At 43.8% G+C, this 19,537-nt stretch overlaps 1 protein-coding gene across 1 annotated transcript in view; it reads right to left on the bottom strand.

Annotated features, from left to right (window-relative positions):
- Positions 1–18,905, bottom strand: part of KLHDC4 (kelch domain containing 4) — a 461,477-nt gene extending 442,572 nt beyond the window's left edge. Inside the window, exon 1 of the mRNA XM_069636170.1 lies at positions 18,656–18,905. Coding sequence (XP_069492271.1) covers positions 18,656–18,754 — 99 coding nt within the window. The 5' untranslated portion in view covers positions 18,755–18,905. The remainder of the gene's footprint in view (positions 1–18,655) is intronic.
- Between the last annotated feature and the right edge of the window lie 632 nt (positions 18,906–19,537).

Genomic DNA, 19,537 nt, shown 5'->3' with positions numbered 1-19,537 from the left:
TTCTAACCTACGGTACTGTGGGGTGAAAGGTATAACTTACCTTGAACCGAGAAGTCGTTCCAGAATGACTCGAGTACGTGAAGAGGTGTCCACTCTACCTCTGACCCAGGCTTGCCAACTTGTGTCCCTTTAGGGAGTCCTTTCGCAGGAACCCCCTCGTTGTGTTATATTGCTAAGTAACTTATCCCAAAGCTTCAAAGTATGCTGAGGAACTTTTGCTATTCTCCTGCTTCTTAAGACTTTGGATCAACTCCTAAACTGACTTTTTCATATAGTTAGGGATTGGAGTTTTAAAGCATTTGTTTAACCTAAATGTGTCTCTAGAACATTAAGCTCTGCAGATGTGTGTTTACCAACCATTTTCCTTCCTAAAAGACTATCTTATGTGGTCTTGCTAACTAAATACAATTACCGTATATCTGTTAAGTAACGCGAGTGTGCGATAGCATCAATAATACGGTATAACTGTCATTAGTGTCAAACTCTGTAACAATTGAAACCGCGAGCAACTACCATTGAAGCCATGGCCTTTGAAAAGCATTATTAAGAATTCCTATGTGTGTTGATAAGTGAATTATGTATTTATCTACCTTATTTGTGTAAATATAATAAATGTATATTTTATGTGTAGGTGTTTCTTTGGACCATTGTATTTACTAGGTTCACTGTACTTACCTACAGCTCACATCTTCCTCCTATGAGAAGCCTGACTTCTCTGTCAATCGATCACGTTCCTTGAATAGTACACAGACTTATACTAAGAGTTGGGGACCTGTATGCCAAGGGATAGTTTTAGGAAAGCTCCCCTAAAACAAAGTCAGAACCTTGTGAATAATGCCATTCCTAAGTTTATCAGGTGCATCACGAAATGGTTACTTTTCTGAGTTTTAGTTTCTGCCCTCCTCCCTCCCACCAAGTGAAATGCTTCATGATGAGGAAAAATGCTAATAACATTATGTTAGATGTCAGACCTCTTGTCTTCCAAAGTTCCAGCCCAGGAAGGATACACCACTGCCTGCATGGGGCTGCTCCAAAACCCTTTCTCCATGAAGCACCTGTGAAAAGTTAAATTTTGTTGCTGTGCACCCACAGCTATTTCATCAGCAAGACCCCATTAAACTCTTCCAGAAACTCTGTACATTTTCAGGGCCACCCTTATGCCTGCACCCATCCTTAGAATGGTAGTTCAAGCCCATGCCTTAGCCCAGCTGTCTTTCAGGACAACCATCTGGTGAGCACTCTCCCTGCTGGCAATACCCTACCCGTGAAGTTTAGTTTCTCCATTAGGAACCGTATCATCTTCAAAGTTGCTTTTCCCTTACCTAACAAAGCTGTGATATCTTGACAAAATGCAACCACTTTGTCCTGCGAGAGTCTTGTTACAGCCCACTATTTTGAGTTAATCTCAGTACCCATGAATATCCATGTTGTTGCTGGGCTGAATATTTTACGCTCCACCAGGGTTATGCCTAGTTTTGTCGCGTGGTCCCTTAAAGCCCTCATTGCTCTGGGCACCCCTCACCCCAAAATAATTTCAAGCCAGGGATTGCACGTAATTGCCACTTGGCTAATGTTCCTGTAGAGTCCAAACAACTAATTTGCAACTAACCAAGCATGAGTGCAAAATGTAACCACCCCGAGCATACAGTTATTGTAGTATCACTCACCATGGAACTTAAAACCCAGGTGGTGGAAGAAGTAGGAATGGATTGGTGGAAGAATAAATGCAAATTTTTCGTCAGCTTTGGCAATCAACGCCACCTTTTCCTACCAGCCTAACCATTTGTATGGCACTACAATGAAAAGTAGGAGTCGGAGCACTTCTTCAGCCAATCATGAAATGATTTATCCTAGAGAAAGGACATCTGGTGTAATAACCTGCATTGACCCTGTTCCTCCATGGGTGAGACAATGAAATGAGGCAAGAAGGGGGCAGACTGCCTTAAATGGCCCAGCCACCCACACAATCTTTGCTCCCTCTCTCTATTGTTAGAGTCACTTCCCAACAGATCGACTCCAGATTGTAGGTTCTGTGCCTCACAGTCTATTGCTGGGCCCTCCAATGGAATTCAGAAACCCACTGAAAAGCATTGTGGTAGTCTGTGGGCAGCAGGTGTGTCAGAAGGATTCAATAGTGTGGCATTTCCAGCAGGTAGTCTGGAACCTCTGAAGCAGTGGCGTTGAAGCTCAAGCTACAGTGAGCACAAGTGGGCCTCTTTGTTTAGCATAATGCCACAGTCATTCTCTGGAGCAAAAACAATGCTCAGGTAAGACCTGTGTGCTACTGAATTTCCTGTACTGTCACCATCCTCTGGATGTATCCAGAATCCTCCCCATAATCCATAAACATATTGGGTCATTTTTTTTATCTGAAGCTGTAATCACACTGCGATGAAGCCTCGCCCCCCATATGTTAAGTAGGTATCATGAATTTTGTGTTCATATGTCCATGCAGCACCAGTGCCGGTTAATATTTCACTATGATAGATGCCAGCATGCAGATGCTTGCCAGGCCCTTAATTAGGTCTTTTCGTTTTGGACCTTCCTCCTTCCCTTATTCTTTTTTGTGTACAAATGCCAATTCTAACCCCTCCAGTTCAAGTTCTAACAGTGCAAAAATATCCACAACATTTTTTTTTCTCATATGCGCTCTTTTGAATACAGAGAGAAAGAAATACTAATGAGTTAACTTTTGTGAACATGGGCGGGAAGGGGTAAAACCAAGGACTGTTCTACCATATGGATTACAACTGCATTTCTTAGCCTGAGATGCATCATTGCTAAGAGCATGTGTTGCCTGGATAACTGATGTGTTAGCGCTTTAAGCAGCTGGGACCATGTCGACTGCCACCTCTTTAGAGGGCCCAACCTCCGCCCTTGCAACACCCACAGTGAGCAACTAGATTATTATTGCAAGAATTAACATTTTCTGATCATTGCAATTACTGTTACCCCATGCTGCAAACACTGCAGAAACATACCTTCAATTTGTTTGCTCGTCATTGCCTAGAGCACTGGTGCAGCCATTATGGCTTGAAGCTCTGGGGACTTCTCCGGCTGCTCTGCTGCGACCTTCCGTGAAGCTGCAGTTTCTGCTTTTTTTTGGAAACCTCCTTCTCTGCCCCATCACTGGCAGAACGTCTCCACTTTACCACAGACTCCTGGACATTACCTCACTTCCCCTCTCCTTTAGCTCCAGAATGGCAGTTTCAGATATTGAGGAAATCAGTGGCGTGTGACAAAGAGCAGGTAGCCTATAGCTCTGGCTGATCCTCCAGAGTGAGCTGGGACCTCCGTCCTGGCCCATGAATGCTCACAGCAGATCTTGCCAGCAGGAGAACGGCTTCATATTAATCACCACTTTATTAGTCGTTGCTGTGGTGTGGGGGTGCTTTACTTAGAATGTTTTATAGTGTGCTCTCAAAAGTATTCCACAATAAAGGCCTTTCCAGTAAAAGCAAGAGGCTTGATCCACAAAGCAGCTCGTCCAGCAGGCGGCTCACCACTATGCAGGATTGGGAACCACTGCAGGGCTCTGCTTCCTCAGAGACCCTCCGTCAGGTGAGAAAGCAGGCCATCCTTCCGAGCTCAGCATTCTGAAATGCCCAAAAACTGTGCAAAACAGTTGCCAACAGTACAGTGCGTTCAGGGACAACTGTGCCATTTATCAGGAACTGTGCTTGTGTGAGCCACTCCATGTTTTAAATCTCACTTGGACTCTACAACAATGTAGGTGTAGTGGGAACTTGCATGCTCCACGCAGGGTAAGCGGCCTAACCAAAACCATTTCCAGCCACTGCCGCAGCATGCGGATCGGTCCTCAGACTGCTGGTCAACCAAATCCATTTTTCTTGTCTTTTTATTTAAAATGTTTGGTCTTACCAAAAACAAATAAATATCATAGAACAATACAACAATGCTATAATAACAAAAACAATTTAATTTACCCCCCTTCCATCTTAAACCATAAATGAGCAAAACAATTTAGAAGAGAAAGAAAAGACCAAATAAACATTGCTAATAAAATTAAAAACATAACTTCTCTTATAGGCTCCTACCTCATTCATATATACTGCAGATTACTCTAAATCAGCTTCCAGAAAACCACTTGATCTATATTATGAAACATTTTGCTTCTCCTTTGCTGCTGCTTAACAACTTTCTCAGTACTGCATATAAAGTATATTTCCTGCAACCACATATCCTTTCTTGGAAAGATTGCATATCTCCAATTTCGTAGAATGATACTTTTTGCACTCATTGAAGCCCTAAAGATTCAAATCACCTGATGGTATGGCAACTCTTCCAGATCAATGTCTTCACCCAAAATTAGAGTTCAAAAGGTCATTCTCTGGCCACACCTAGGACCTTATTCATCACACTTGTTACATTGTTCCAGTACGTTTTGACCTTGTGACAATCCCATAACTTATATTCAAGTGTTCCTGTCGGCCGACCACATCCCCAGCTAGTGTCCGATAGACTAAATCCATGCTTGCACATGGTGTCCAAAAGACCCTGTTCAGCAACTTTACTTGATGTGCCCTTTCTCCGATATTGATCGACATCTGTGGGAGATGGTCTCCCATCTTGACACTGTCATTTCTTCCTGAAGACGACCTAACCATGACTATCAGAGTTTTTTATTCACATCTGTGCCACTGCTAAGAGTTTATACATTGCCGAAGCCATATGATCCCGACTTCCTAAACGGATGATTATTTCCAACAGTTCTGACTTTAGTAGGTCTGCTACTGGCACAGCTAGTCTAAGAGATCGAAACTCTCTACATGTGCAGCCTTCAAGACCATATTTGACCTTCAGATCACGAAATGAGAGCCAAGACCAGTCTTCAAATAGGTCACCAACCGCCCTTAGCTCCTCCAAGAACCAATTTGGCCAAAATAAAGTTTGATTCTTTAGCTTGATCGAAGGAGTGAGCCTGGATCCTGGTTTAGTGAGCTCGCTATATTTTTCTCAACAGGACCTTAGAAAGTCAGTCTATACTGACCTTTCACTGCACCCTCTGCTTGAGGTGATCAACAATGCCGACTGTTTCAACAGACCAACCATGCTTGCTTCTGCAACTGACCAATCATGAAATGGCTTCTTCAAGAATGACAGCAAATGCCTTGACATGAAAGGCAGGTGATATCTAGCAAAGGCAGCAACACGCAGTCCCCCCCAGTCGCTCTGAAGTTGCAAATTCCATAGTTTTAACCTGGGTGGCTTGTGCTCCCATAGGACCTTTTGGGCTATACTACCCAGCTTTTTCATTAGGGATTTACAAGGTGGAAATGCAGTCATACTTGTGATGTGTGTAATCCTTTGTGCCGCCGTCATCTTTAGTGCACTCACTTTGCCCCCCAATTAATGAAATTTTGAGCAAGTCCCAGCACATCAGATCCGCTGATAACTTTTTCATTGCCCATTTCAGGTTAAGGTTCTTCATGAGACTCATATCTCTAGTCAGCCATATCGCCAAGTATTTCATATTTGTGGGGCACCATTTGGAACCATGGCTAGTCAGTTCCGTACTGTTGCTGAATTGCGAGCACAGCAGTGCCTCCGATTTCAGCCAATTGATCTACAGTTCGAAACTCTACCATACCTCTCGATATGATCTATTAAAGCTGGAACAGACACTATTAAGTCCTTTAATACCAGAAGGAGGCCATACCTTTTGCATTACTCCATTGAGGTTGATCCCAACTAACCTCTCCTCTGATCTGATTGCTGATGCCAGTGGGTCCAATGATATTACAAAGAGCAATGGTGATAATGGGCAACGACGACGTGTTCCTCTATATAAATTGATCTTCTTTGAAACAGTACCATTACTCAAGCCTTCCGACGTAGGCTCTGTATAGAACACCTTCCCCCAGCCAATGCATTCTAGACCAAAAGTTAATCTTCTCTGGTGTCTTGAACAAATACCATCTTACCCAATCAAAGGCTTTCTCTGCATCCAATGAGAGAACAGCGGACCCCTCTATTAGCTCGTTTGATTCTGATAGCGTCAACATAAGCTCACTCATGTTTGTCGCCGATGCTCAACCCTTTACAAAGCCAGCCTGATTTGGGTGCGCTAGTTTCAGCAAGATTCCTTCCAATCATGTTGCCAGGACCTTAGCAAGATTTTTACTGTCTGAATTTATCAAACTGATCGATCTATAGCTTCATCAATCCAAAGAAGGCTTCCCTGGTTGTAATAGGCCCGAGATCCTGGCATGTATAAGTGAAGGTGGGAGCCTACCCTTGTCTTTGCAGAATTTGGAGGTGGATTTCATCAATGTAAAAGAAAACTCTGGCATAGCCCTATAAAATTCGGCTGGCAGGCCATCAGGCCCGGTACAGTTTATGAGATTAGGAGCATATACAGCCCTCTTTATTTCATCCCTGTTCAGCTCCCCCTCTAACATACTCTTATCCTCTTCTGTTAAACATTCCATAGACTGTTTCCTCAAATAATCGTCAATCATCCTAGAGTCATTCAAAGGGTACAGTCGCTCATAAAAATCTCCAAATTCACTGTTTATCTCTACAGGGCCATAGGTAATCCGGCCCCCTACTCTTCTCAATCGCACAAATTGCCTTGCTCCCAGCAACCATTCTAAGACGGTGAGCAATTAAACAGCTACATCTCTCACTGCCTTCATAGTAACTGCACCTTGTTCCGAACGGCGACCTCTCTGCAGTTAAACTCAAGTTCGTGTTCAATTCATATTTGTTTTCATTTAGTTTTCTCTTAGCAACATCACCTCGTTCTCCAGTTCTTTTACAGATGCACTCAGGGCCACTAGCTCATCTGCCTTCTCTCTGTGCTTAACCTCAGAGAGACTCATTAAGACCCCACGCACCACACACTTTAAGGTCTACCATACTGTGTCCACTTCCACGTCCCCATTCATAATTAATGCAATGAACTCCTCCGCGTCATGCACTTGCACGTCCCTCAAAGTCTCGTCCTCCAGCACTGATGTGTTTAGTTTACATGTCTGGTCTTCTGGAAGTGTAATCCAGTGATAAAACCATCGTAACCGGTGCATGATCTGAGTCCACAATATTTTCGATCTCGCATCTGAAATTCTGTGATATCAACCCCGAAGTCAGGATATTCTCAAATGGAGGTCATGTGCCCCTGAGTGAAATGTATATTCCTTATCAGTTGGATGCTCCAAATGCCATGTGTCCAACAATCTAAAGTCATCCATCAGTAGGCCCAGGGCCACTGTGTCTTTCTTTCTTCCATCTCTTTATCTCTGGCTGTTCCCATCCAGAAATGGATCCAGAACCACATTAAAATCCCCTTCAAGTAAGATATTCTGTTCCCCTGTATTCTGCAAATGTCACCCCACTTCCCCAAAAAAAGGCTCCACTGTTTCCGATCGGGGCATAAATATTACAGGCCAACATGACTAGGTTAATAGAATCTTGATGATGGCGCCAACCGTTCCTTTGTGCGCAGGCCTCAGAACAGGGTCTTTCGGCTGATCCTTCCTTGTCAATGCTGGAAGTATCTGCAAGCTGATTCCTGGCAGCCATGCTCATCTAGTCGTCCGGATTGTCTACAGGGTGGGGTCAATCGTGGCCCTTTGCATGATCCCCACTACCTAGCGCTTCATTTGCAAGTGTCTCAGCACACTTCAGATCAGGACAGGGTATTCGGCTGAGGCAGGACGCATACCTGGTACTTACCAAATCTGGTAAGAGCCTCCAGCGGCAACAACAGTGAGTCTCTCGGTAAATTTCTTGCAGGATGGGGGTGTAAAGTAAAGAAGCACAATCCTTGGCTCGTGGCCACCCTTCATATGCTGTCCTGCCACTCCATAACATGCACCAGAACTTCAGGTGCTGCCCATTTTGACATCTTTCTTTTAACACTACTGCTCCCGCCTTTTGTGGGATTTTGCCAGCCTACTTTTGTTGGTCCCTTCCCAATCAGGAGGTGGGCACCATTTTAGCCCTTGGCACATGTTACATTTTTGGCTCATTTATGTGCTGTCTTCAGTGGCCCTGCACCAACTCTATAACCGCTATAGATTTCAAGGGATCCCCACTCTCCACTTCTACAGAAGCACAATATAATGCAATAATTTAACCACATTTTACACAGTAGTGATCATGCTGACATGATCTCTCACCTCAAAATTCTTCTCTGGAGCCTGAAAAGTCACTGCTGTAAAATCACATTGCTTGGGCCTTCATATCAACTACTGTTTCACATTGTGCCTGTTTCTCACATCACCCACTTATTTTCTCTCGCCCACTTCAATCCGGATATCGACTACCTCAAACCAGGCACCGCTCAAAAGGCGTGCGTTTATCTTTGGTGATGATGCTCTCTTTCTCTGGCAGTGACTTGACTGTAGTGTTTCTTAACAGTGCACTATTTGGCAGTCTTCAGTGGCCCTCCAGCAATAATGTACAGTTCTCTCACGATCTGTAGTACCAGTGGCATTTGCCCGTCTGTATTATGGTTCTACCTCTGGCAGAGCCAATTATGAGAGTGGGCTAAAGACTTTTCTCTGGCTCGGTTTCCACTGAAATTACCTCCTCACCCAATACTCCACATCCCAGTCCCATAAAAGTGAGGGGTGGCCGCCCCAATACAGACCACAGCTAACATGCAATTTAAAAATGTATAACCCCCTCCTTCCCACACGTATAGCTCCTCCCATGCCACGTCCAGTTTTTTTGTCTGCTGACACCAGACCGACAGGCTAGTAAGTAAGGCCCTCTGTCCATGTGGGTTTGTGTGGTGTAACGGCTGAGAAGGGAGGATGGGTAAGTGAGCCTGCAGAGCAGATGTGCCTGACCTTTTATTAAACACCCTCAAATGTGGATACATTAGCCCCCAAATTAACCTTTGATGAGGATTGAGCTGTGCAGGAAGACTTTCCTGAGAGATAAAAGAACATGCAATCATCTTCTGAGCCATAGAGCAGCACAAGTCTAAAACCTCACACACAGCCCATGAGAATATGGGTACATACTAGACTCCCAGAGGGACAAGTGACTGTCAGTAGGTTCATTTTCAATAACGCACTTTTTTCTTAGCCATGTACCCCATCCTACAAACCTGACCCCATCATCGCCACTAGCAACACTACATAACATAATTTTATATATTTAAATAGTACTCCTCCTCAGTTTGAGGCACTTCGGTTGATGTAACTGTTGTAAATCAAATCAACCGTTTTCTTATTGTTTGGTTTGTCCATGGTATATGCCCCACTTTTTTACATCCTCAAACTGGATTACCAGTTATTCTCGTCTTTGTGCTATTGTACAAGAACTGTAAGGAACTCATGGCGGCAACAGTAAAGGCTGACACAACTGATTACAGTTCAAGGGCGTTTATTAAGCTGTAAATGCAGGGTGGAAAACGCCTAATCTAAACCTAAATCTAAAAGGGGAGCAAGCTTCGACCATCAAATGAAAAATAAGGTAGTCCTTGTGGCGTCTTGTCAAAGTAAAAAGGCCCACACTAAAAGAAACCTATCAGCAAATCTTTACTTTACAACTAATTACAGAAAGAGTGTGGGATAGGGTTTTCAATAAAGGAAAAATTGTTCACAAATAATAAGTCAGGATGTGGTTGCCATGGGTCTCCCTTGCCCATGTTTTAAGCATGAGAAAAAGTGGCTCAGTACAAACTCGAGCTTTCCCAGCATGAACCGACAGTTCCATTCCAGCTATCAGATTATTTGATGGTTAGGTCTCTTTTAATCAAAAAGTCACTTGCTTTCGAGGGCCTGATATTTTCAACATATGGCTTTGTGTGACTGCTTCACCCCTGGTTCCACCTCTTCCGGGCGCAGACCCCTCACAAGTCATATTCAACAAATCAATTGAACAGTTCCTTTCTCAATGAACTTTGGGTGATGACTTTCCGCCCCTGGATCTCCCTCATTCAAGTTCCTTTTCAAACACTAGCCTCCCTCCTTCAGGTTCACAACAGCTTTTCTTTGCAATGCACTGTTCATGTACTAATTTTCACCATGCGGGTTTAATTTCCCTTAGCTTTCACAATCATCTGTCAGTCAAAGTCTTTCAACGGTAGAGGATTTTACAAGACCCTGGTATGACCACTTTGACCTCTCTTCGCCTCTTCCCAAGGCCTTCTGGTTACAGTAGTGTCTACCATCAGGTAATCGCCCAGAGTTTCCTGCGTGAGCACCCACGTGCTGCCAGACGCCACTGTTGCAGGTTCTCACCCTCCTTCATCCATAGTTTCTTCAAAACTTTTTAAGTTCAAATTTGCAGTTTGCTACTTTTCTTTCAACACAATTCGGTTTCTTATCGACTCTCCCCTCGATTCACCGGCTGTGATGAACCGCTTGGCTTTCCTTCTCTTTGGAATCAAGGTTTGTACCACAGAGACAAGCACCTCTCCCCAGCTTGGTAATCTGCGCAGGAAGTCCTTGTGTACCATTGACTTCGGCTGCGACATACGCTGGCCTTTGTTCGCAGTCTTATTTTTCCGTCTGCAGAGGTTTCACGGGCCTGGATCGGAAAGGGCAAGGTCACTTCTCCTTCGCCTCCTCTTGAACTGCTGTGCTGAGTTAGCTCTCGGTTCGTGCAGTTTGCCTTGCTCGTCCTGTGCTCTCGTGCTCCACCTTTTATCCCTGTTGGGAAGGGAGAGGGCCGTCGGGTATGTGTGATTCTGGTCAATTGCCTGTCTCTTGTATTGGGACATTTCAGGTAAACTGCTCTGGTGTTAGTCTGTTGTCTTTCGTGTTGTGCGAAAGTGTTAATGTCGGAAAAGGGGGGTGCAATGTTTTGGAATAACCTACGTGGTAGGATGGGGAAAAGGTGCTGAAAGAAGGAGAATACTGCGTCTCACCCGACTGTATCCCACTCCCGACTCCCCAAGGACCCCCATCTAGGTGATCCTCCCTCACTGGTCCCTCACTGGTCCACCCCCAGGAATTGGATCCAATTGTGATGGCCGTGTCCTGGCCACCTGGATGACAGATCCCCAGGGAGTAGCTGGGGCGACACCTTCAGGTTTCTCAGAGCACCCATCCTGGTAATGCCTCCGCCGTCTGTAACTGCGTTACTGCATGTCATTTCTTTTTTAAACAGACATCCATGTTCTTCAAATACATGCTGGCAATTTCTTTAATGCAAGTCAGCATGTGCATGCACAATATGAATCAAAGCTGTCCTTCTTATACACATATCTGATGCGACATCGAAAAGAGAACTATGGATTTCTCATGGGAGTACTTGCTTAAAGATGGAACAAACAGCTCCAAGAACAGCGTTATCCTATGTTGCTGAGAGCCAGCAGGATAACTCTGCAGTAAGCGGGGAGCGAAGGCGTAATCTACAACCTAACTTTAACAAGTGTTCTTTCAATAAGCCAAGGACGACTCGGCTTTCGTCCTGCCTGCATAGGCATATGCCAGGGAGAATGCAAACTGCATGGAATCTTAACAATTGTACTTCCATTGAGAGCTTAGAAGTCTGCTGCGGGTCATGTTCAACTATATAAAAATAAAAAAGTATGGAAATAAATGAAGGGTAATTATATGCCATATTTTCTCTCCTCCACAGTCATCAAACAGATCTCTTGCTTGATGCTCCCACTGCATAACCTCATAACTGCGGGTCGAGTTGCGATGGGTGAACTTGGTCCTTGTCTGGTATCGATGACGTGTGTTGCACTTCCGATGAGAGCTCTGGCACTTTATTTAACTTTGAGGGTATGCATACATAGTGGTCAAATGCCTTGTTTAGTTTAAAAAGAAAGGAGGTACTTACAATAGTCCAGGTCTTTGTTGTCACCCTCCAATTACCCTGCCTATAAACACCTGCGTTATACATATAGTAAGTACCTCTAAATACGGTTATGGCAGGAGGAGGACTGCATACAGTATTCATATATGGAGACATTTTTTGTTAATCAGCTGGCAAGTTTACTGTGGGATCGAAGTATACAGAGCTGGCTAATAAATATATTGAGGTGCTTCTGTTCTTTCAAAGAGATAAAAGACCGCCTGAGGAGAGTGAATAGGTCCACGAGGTTTTAAGTTCACCTTGTGTTGAATTTCATGCCTCCTGTCTCAGATAAACATAATTTCACAGGGGGTTAGCTCTACAGGCATGCCACTGGATCCCAAGACCAATGTTTGGGAGTTATAGTACCTGCTTTGGCATAAAGAAAGGGGGTGGGGAGGGGGAAGGAATGTCACAAGTTATATTCTCAAAGCTTCATAGTTGCCATTTTTCCTTAACACCCCCGAAAAATGTATTTTCCTCCATTCTCTGCCAAATAATGCCTTGGCTAATTTATTTTTATCCTGTGATAGGGGGGGTCAGCGTTTTAAAGGTTATTACTTATAAAATTACAGCAACATTTTAAACTCGGCATGAGTCACACTCCAAATGATGTGAGATCATGTTCAGTTGAATAGGATGAATAATTACTCCAAGAGGGATCCTCTAAGAATTGTGAATCTAGAATGCCACAGGGCCACAAGAAAAGCAACTGTTCCTGCGCCACCACTATGCTACGGGAAAAGAAGTTATGGTTGGGAGAGTTGAATATGAGAATCAGAGCAGACTGAGCAGTGATCGCAACCAACTGAAACTGCTAAACAGAGGGTACCTTTTAGAGGTGGACCAGTGCCCGAGTGCTGGCTTTTAGAAGGTCAGTACCATGGTTGATATATTTAATAAGTAGTGTTAATGGTTGAGAACATTCTGCCCCACATTCTCTTTTTTTAAAAGCGGCCAGAATGGTGGCAGAAGGGCGTGCCACTCTTCCAATATACTAGATATTCTGAATGGGCCGACTAAAAAGATTTTTGAAGCAGGCCCGGAGGCGGATGCTTACTTGTGTGTCCAGGAAGGGCACAGGGGAAAAGTGAAGAAAGCACACTGAGGTAATACATATGCAAGTGTAGAGAAATGTAATACATATGCAAGTGTAGAGAAATGTTAACAGGCGCAGCATGCGTGAGGCAATGCATCGCGTTCAGTAAACACTGTTGCATAGAGAATGGATGACACCATGCAGAAGTACCAGAAAACACAGAAGCAAGGTGAGAACTCTGCAATGTTTAAAAGCTGTTAAAAGGGTAAGTATTAGATCCCGAAGAAGCTGGGGATTAAGTGATTAGAAAGATTCCATGTGTTGAGGATATGCCACAATAAGGGGCATGCAGACAATCCCAAGGAGGGGGGGTCCCTGGTAAGAGACAGATCCCATAATCCTCCCAGTGGAAGGGACTGCAGGATTCTCACATCAAGGACAGAGGTAGATCTTCTCACTACTCCCCTGAGAACTCTTACAAGAAAAAGGAAATGCACTTCTCTTCCCAAAACCAGCGCAGAGCTGCAATTGATTATTGAAGAGGCAGCAGCTTCGGCCAGCGACCAAATGAAAAGTTTCAGCAATGGATAATGCAAGCATTGAGACTGCAAAGGTGGACCCAGACCAGAAAGGGAGATACATTTCCAAGGAAATAAGGCCCAATATTTTGGAACAGGTATGGAAGAATCTAATTTCCCAGAATAAGAGGTGGGACCAGAGGGCAGGAAAGTCTGCTTAAGCAGATAAGACAATTCTTCTCTGGCCCAATTACTGGTGCTTGGATAAATTCACAAGATCCTTAAAAGGGAATGGAGTAGAAGGTGACGATTCAAACATTTCTGTCCAAAACCTACCCCATCAATGGAGGAGAAACAGAACTCGCACACTGTGGCGGTAGACTCAAGGGTACCAAATCTGGGAAGAAAGCCACAGATGTCAGCAAGCGACATGGCTCCAAAGGACACATTTGACTGAAGAGTGGATCCTACACTCAAGAAGGCCTTTCCAGGGAACAACTTGTCGCTTATGACGCGTATTTACATGGTATACCTAGACCTGTCAATTCTGAAAGATTTAACTATGTTATTTCAGAAAAAGGATGAAGATCATGATTGTGCCACAGAACCAAAGAGGATAGACCAACAAGCTGAACTCTCATTGTATATTGCCATGCAAGCAATCAAAAGCGTTTGGCTACGATAGAGGTGGCAGCTGCTGGAGCCTGAGTGACATAGGTTTGAAAGACTGAAAGATGGACGCCAATCAGATAAGCAGTGCACTTCACATGCCATTCCTGGGGTCATGTCTCGTTGGCCCTGTACGAGAAAAAATCGTTACAAAAAATGCCTATTCAGGACCTCTACAAGTTAAAACATTGCTTTTCCGCAAAAGGTTCAGTACACGAAAAAGAAGCAATCCATAGATCCTCCTACAAATCTAACTTAAAAACAGAAAAGACGCAAAATGCCACTAAAGCAGCCAGCATAACATAGCACTCGCAGAGTTCGAAATTAGGATTTGATGAGCAGGAGCCAACACCAGCTTCTGGGTGTCCGGCATCACCTAGCAGGCAGGAACTACCGTTGGAGTAACCGACCGAGCGCACCACAAATCCAACTTCGACAGGGGATGCACACTTAACATTTTGCCCACTATGTATGATCCATTATGCTTAAATATGAACTTGTTATGTCCTCATTTGTCTTTACTAACATTCTCAAATACTCAGTTAATGGCACATATGTAGGTTTGTAAGACACCAGCTGGGCTGGGAAGTCAAAAGTAGCTCCTTGTTGCAGTTGTTTCCAAGCTAGCAGGTTTTCCTAGGCTAGGACCAGGAGCTAAAAATCACTCCAGCTATTTCAGTTCCTGCACTTGCGACTGTTGCAGGACAGGAAGTCCTGGGCAGGTGCCGAGGGAGGCCGACCGGAGAGTTTTGCAGAGATTTAGGTCCGGGCCCTTCGGTTTGTAGGATAGTGATAGAAGGCAAATGGATTAGGTTTTCAGACCATACCCCAGATACACGGGCGGTGCAGACAACGTCACCCAAATCAATGGTGATGATGGAAGGTATGGGAAAAATTATGAGCTCACTACTGAGAAAACGTTATCAAGCCACTTCCTAAGTAGACAAAGGATTTTTCTCACCAGTGTTCCTGTATTCAAAGACGGCAGCAGAGTTCCAGTTGACCTTGAATCTGAAGGGTCTCAACGTATGTGTCCGGAATGTCAAGTTCAAAACGGAAGCCCAGAATGTAATGCAGTTGTTGGAAAAGGGTTGTTCACATCTCTGGATTTTCAGGATGCCTACCACCGTTTACTGATCCACCATCAACACCAGAGTTTTCTCTGATTCGCTACATCTGGCAGGCAATATAAATTGTCTGTTTTTCCATTTGACTGTAAGACTTCACCTAAAATCTTTATGAGCGTGCTAGTTCCAAAAGTGGCAGTATTACATCTAGAATCCACAGGCATTAACCAATAGCTTGATCAGTGGCTTATTCTGGGGACATCTCATGAACAAGGAGCAGCAAACACAAAGAATTCAAGGTAGTGATACCAATGGGATTCCTCAAACTACGTTAAATCCCATCACTTCCCGTCTCAAATGTCTGGACTATTGGAGCAAATATTGCATAAATGTTTGGTATAGTCTCCTTACCGGAGACATAAAGATCAGGAGGAGACTTAGAGCTTTGCTGTGACAACATTTGGCCACTGCGAGAGATTGGCTATGGGTTCAAGGGGCTATGGCATCTACCATCTTTCTTGTCCCATGGACAAGGACACACATGAAAGCACTAGTACTGCAACTCCTGGTTCACGCGAACTCTCACTCAAAACCTTACAAAGCAAAGATTCCAGTTCCACTGTGGTTAAAAAGCCAAATTAATTGGTAGATGTGGAAAGGGAACATGAAGAAAGGGTTGCCACCACGTTCAGAGGATCCAGAAATAATTCCAGTAGACGGATGTCAGCTACACTGAGGAGCCTCGTGGAGACTTCAACACATACATGGGTTATATATATCACAGGACAGTGAGAAATCATCCAATGAAGCAAACCTCAACCTATTTGATAGGCTCAGTTGACATTCTCCCCCTGCCTCAGGGAAAAAAAGTGTGGTAGTATGGCCAGACAACACCACAGCAAAAATGGGGTCTGAATCAAGATCTTTGATGAAGATAGCAGATGTGATGTTCTCAGAGACAGAAACATATACAAGAACTAAGGGCGATCTACATTCAAGGATTAATGAATGTGGAAGTGGATCGCTTCAGCAGGGAGATTCCCTCTTCTACAGATATGTCTCTCTACCAGACGGCATTCAGTTTAATTTGGCATACGTAGAGTGCCAATGGTGGACCTATTTGTGAAAAGATTCACCTTCTTGTTACCCCACAACTGCAGCAGGAACTCGGATCCAAAGACCTGGGGGGGGGTAGACGTTTTCCCAATGATTTAGCCAAAAGGTCCCTTATATGCTTTTCCATAGTTTTCTCATTGCCGGGCTAGTCCATTCTGGTGGTTCTGTACTGGACATGGAGATGTGGGTTTCTGACCACCCAGTAGTTAGCTGTGGCATCTGTGTTGAGCCTCCTGTGGTCCTTTCCGCAGCTGAAGTCCTATTGGGTGTGCAGAAAGAGGTTTATTCGAAGCAGAATCTAGTGGCTTGGTTTCTGAAAGGGATGAGCCCTAACATAAAGGGGTTACCTTAGAGGCTATTGGAGCAATTAAGAAGGCTAAATGTTCTGCAACTTCGAAAATGTATGCACATCACTTGGAAGTCTTTTAGAGCTTGGGTTTGTGGAGAAAGACATAAACCATTCGAATGTGAACACCCCAGGATTTGTTATTTGTTTTACTAGGTGGCATCAACCGAGGAGCAGCAGTGGCAACATTGATGTTTCTGTGGGCAGCAGTAAAGGCAGCCCTACGTCCTTGTGGAGGATTGGCCTTACTAGAGGACTTTGCGTCTAGTCTGTTGAAAAGATTTCTTTTGTAAACTCTTTTGGGAAAAGCAATGGTTCCCTCATCTAGTTCTGGATGCTCTACAAAGATCTCCATCTGAAGTATTGCAGACTTGAAGTTTAGTATTACTATATTTCTGGTGGTGAATTCTTCGGCTAGAAGCATTAGGAGATCTAGCCCCTTTTTCTTTCCGCCTACTTCGAGATTTTACGTAATTGATTGGTGCTAAGTCCTTTTGTCTAAGGTGTGTTCCCCATTCAACTCAGGCCAGGAGTGATTTTGCCATCATTACCGTCACCAGAGGTGAATTCAGAAGGCCAAAGGAAGAATCCCCTGAACGTAAACATGGCAGTGCTGCTATATCTGAGTAGAACTTCCTTTCCTGCTTAGGAGAAATTTCTAAACGATGGCTGTGATAAAGAGAGGAAACCTCAAGAACAAGGAAGAGAGACCAGAGTAACGAGGATTGCCAAACGTTTGGCTACTAGGTTGTGCTTTAGCGCCGCCTATAAGCCAAAACTATTGGATTCGAGTGCAGCTATGGAAAAAGAGCTATGGAAAAAGAGCATGCGAGGAGGGATACAAAGCTTCTAGGTGTTATTTGCACCAACTATCTTCCTGCCCCTCCCCGCCAAAAAACACATCCTCCAGTATCTCTGAGCTAGGTTTATCAAGCCTTAGGATCAATTGAGTTTGAAGCGTCTGCAAGTGTTTTTAAAGCAGTCTTCTCAAAGTTAATGACAAAATTGGAGCTGTAAAAGGTGCTACTGGTGTATTAAAATGTCTTAACCAAGTCTTCCTTCAGCCCTTCGATTTATAAGCACTATGTCTGTCATTCACTTAAGTCCTGTTAAAAAAAGTATTGGGAAAGCCAACAGTTTTTGCTTCTGTATAAAAATTAGGCATTTTCCCACCACTGCTATAATATACCCCAGGACTCATACCATTTTGCGGCTGCTGCCATCAATGTTCAATTAATACCACTACAGCAGTGCCTTGCAAATGCCTTTCCCATGCCTACAAGAAAGCAAAAACTGTTGGCATTGCCAAAGCATGTTTCATATGTCCGTGCTCCTTCATCCTGCAGGACTGCTTGTCAATACTCCCGTTGGCAGTGTTTTACAGTCCTTTAAACAGGGTGCTGCAGCGCACCCTCTGGTAAGATAGCTCAGTGGATTAAGCGCTCATTGCTGTGATCTGCGTTTGTTCTGCAGTTCGGGGTTCACAATCCCGTCAATGTCCTCAGCCTTTCATCCTTCCGAGGTCGATAAAGTGAGTACCAATTTCGATTGGGTAATAATGTTTGTAAATATGTGCCATGTAAAGCGCTTTGATCAAAGCGCTGTACAAATATCAAATTATTATTATTATAAGTTATTATGGTAGCGTCCTGCAGTTCCACTAAGCCTCAAGCAAACGTCCATCTGATGCCATGCTGTGCTTTCAATAAATAGCATTGCCTTTCTGTGTCATCTGACAGTCCCCGGCTCATATCATGTAGTAAACTCTCTGAACTACTCCCTTCTATTAGCCACGTTTCCACACCCATATGATAGTGCCATGTTCAAATCTCTTAAGTGTCCCTTGGCCATGCGAGAGAAGGGCATCCAGTCCCATTTTTTTTATCGGAATTCTAGTACTGGGAGAGAGAATAAACTACAAGTCCCATCATCCAAAGGCAACCATCAGACTGGCTGGCCTTCTGACACATGGCCATGAGAAACTTTAAACGTCTGCATCCCTGGCATTGCCGTTCTTTGAGACTACTGCCTGGCAGTGCACGTAGTGTGTTTTGGCAGTGTTCTGTCAAGCTGTTAGTTTTATGCAGTTCCCGGACGGAGCAAAGTGCCTCACCTCTTCTTTCTTACATCGCTTGGTCACTTTCTTCTCCATTTTTGCCGCCGTCTTTTCGGCTCCTTTCACCTTCTTCTCCTTCTTGCTTTTCTTGCCCATCTTTGCTAATTTACTCAAGTTCGCACTGCGATGACGTCACACACCCAAATGTTAGTAGGAGAGCTCACATGGAAGCCGGCAAAAGCTCTTCCTCCTTTAGCAAACGTCATATCCACTTCGCACTGTTCGGGAAAGCTAAGATTTCTTGTTCATTGCACAGCCTTCATTGAGGGTTATATTGGGGGCCATCTTGGATTGGTTTATGGTCGCATAAACTGCGCCTAGAACTGACGTTTTCAAATAGTTTAGCAGGTATAAAGAGACAATAAGGATACAACAGTACTGGAATAAGTGTACGTTAAAAATAAGAGGTGAAATGGCAGACTTAACAATTGATAAAATGAGAGAGAATTAATACAAAATATAAGGATTATATTTACTTTGATAGAATAATAAATGACAGATGAGCAAAGCAGTATTTATTTTACATATAATTAGATATTACATATGATTATAACAAAGCTAAAAAAAACGAATAATACAACACAGTAAAATGAAAACAAAAATGAGTAATAAACACTATTTAAATAACCAAATAAATGATTTGTTTTTAAATATAGAGCCTGGATAATTATAAAAAAGCTGATACCATTTGCAATGAAAGAGGTTGTATTCTGCATGCTTACAGAACACTGAGACAAGAGCCTTCCCATACATTGTGATAAACGCAACGTATAACACAATCTCATGGACACAATGTGCCTCATCACAAGTCCGGCGGTAACCCTTAAAAGCGGCAGTAACGGAAATAGCGCCGCCAATACCGCTGAGCCGGATCATGAC

This window comes from Ambystoma mexicanum, chromosome 1q (assembly GCF_040938575.1).
Source record: "Ambystoma mexicanum isolate Mex_15411 chromosome 1q, UKY_AmexF1_1, whole genome shotgun sequence".
NCBI lineage: Eukaryota > Metazoa > Chordata > Amphibia > Caudata > Ambystomatidae > Ambystoma > Ambystoma mexicanum.
The sequence above is the reverse complement of the archived record's forward strand: the minus strand, read 5'-3'. Positions and strand labels throughout refer to the sequence as shown.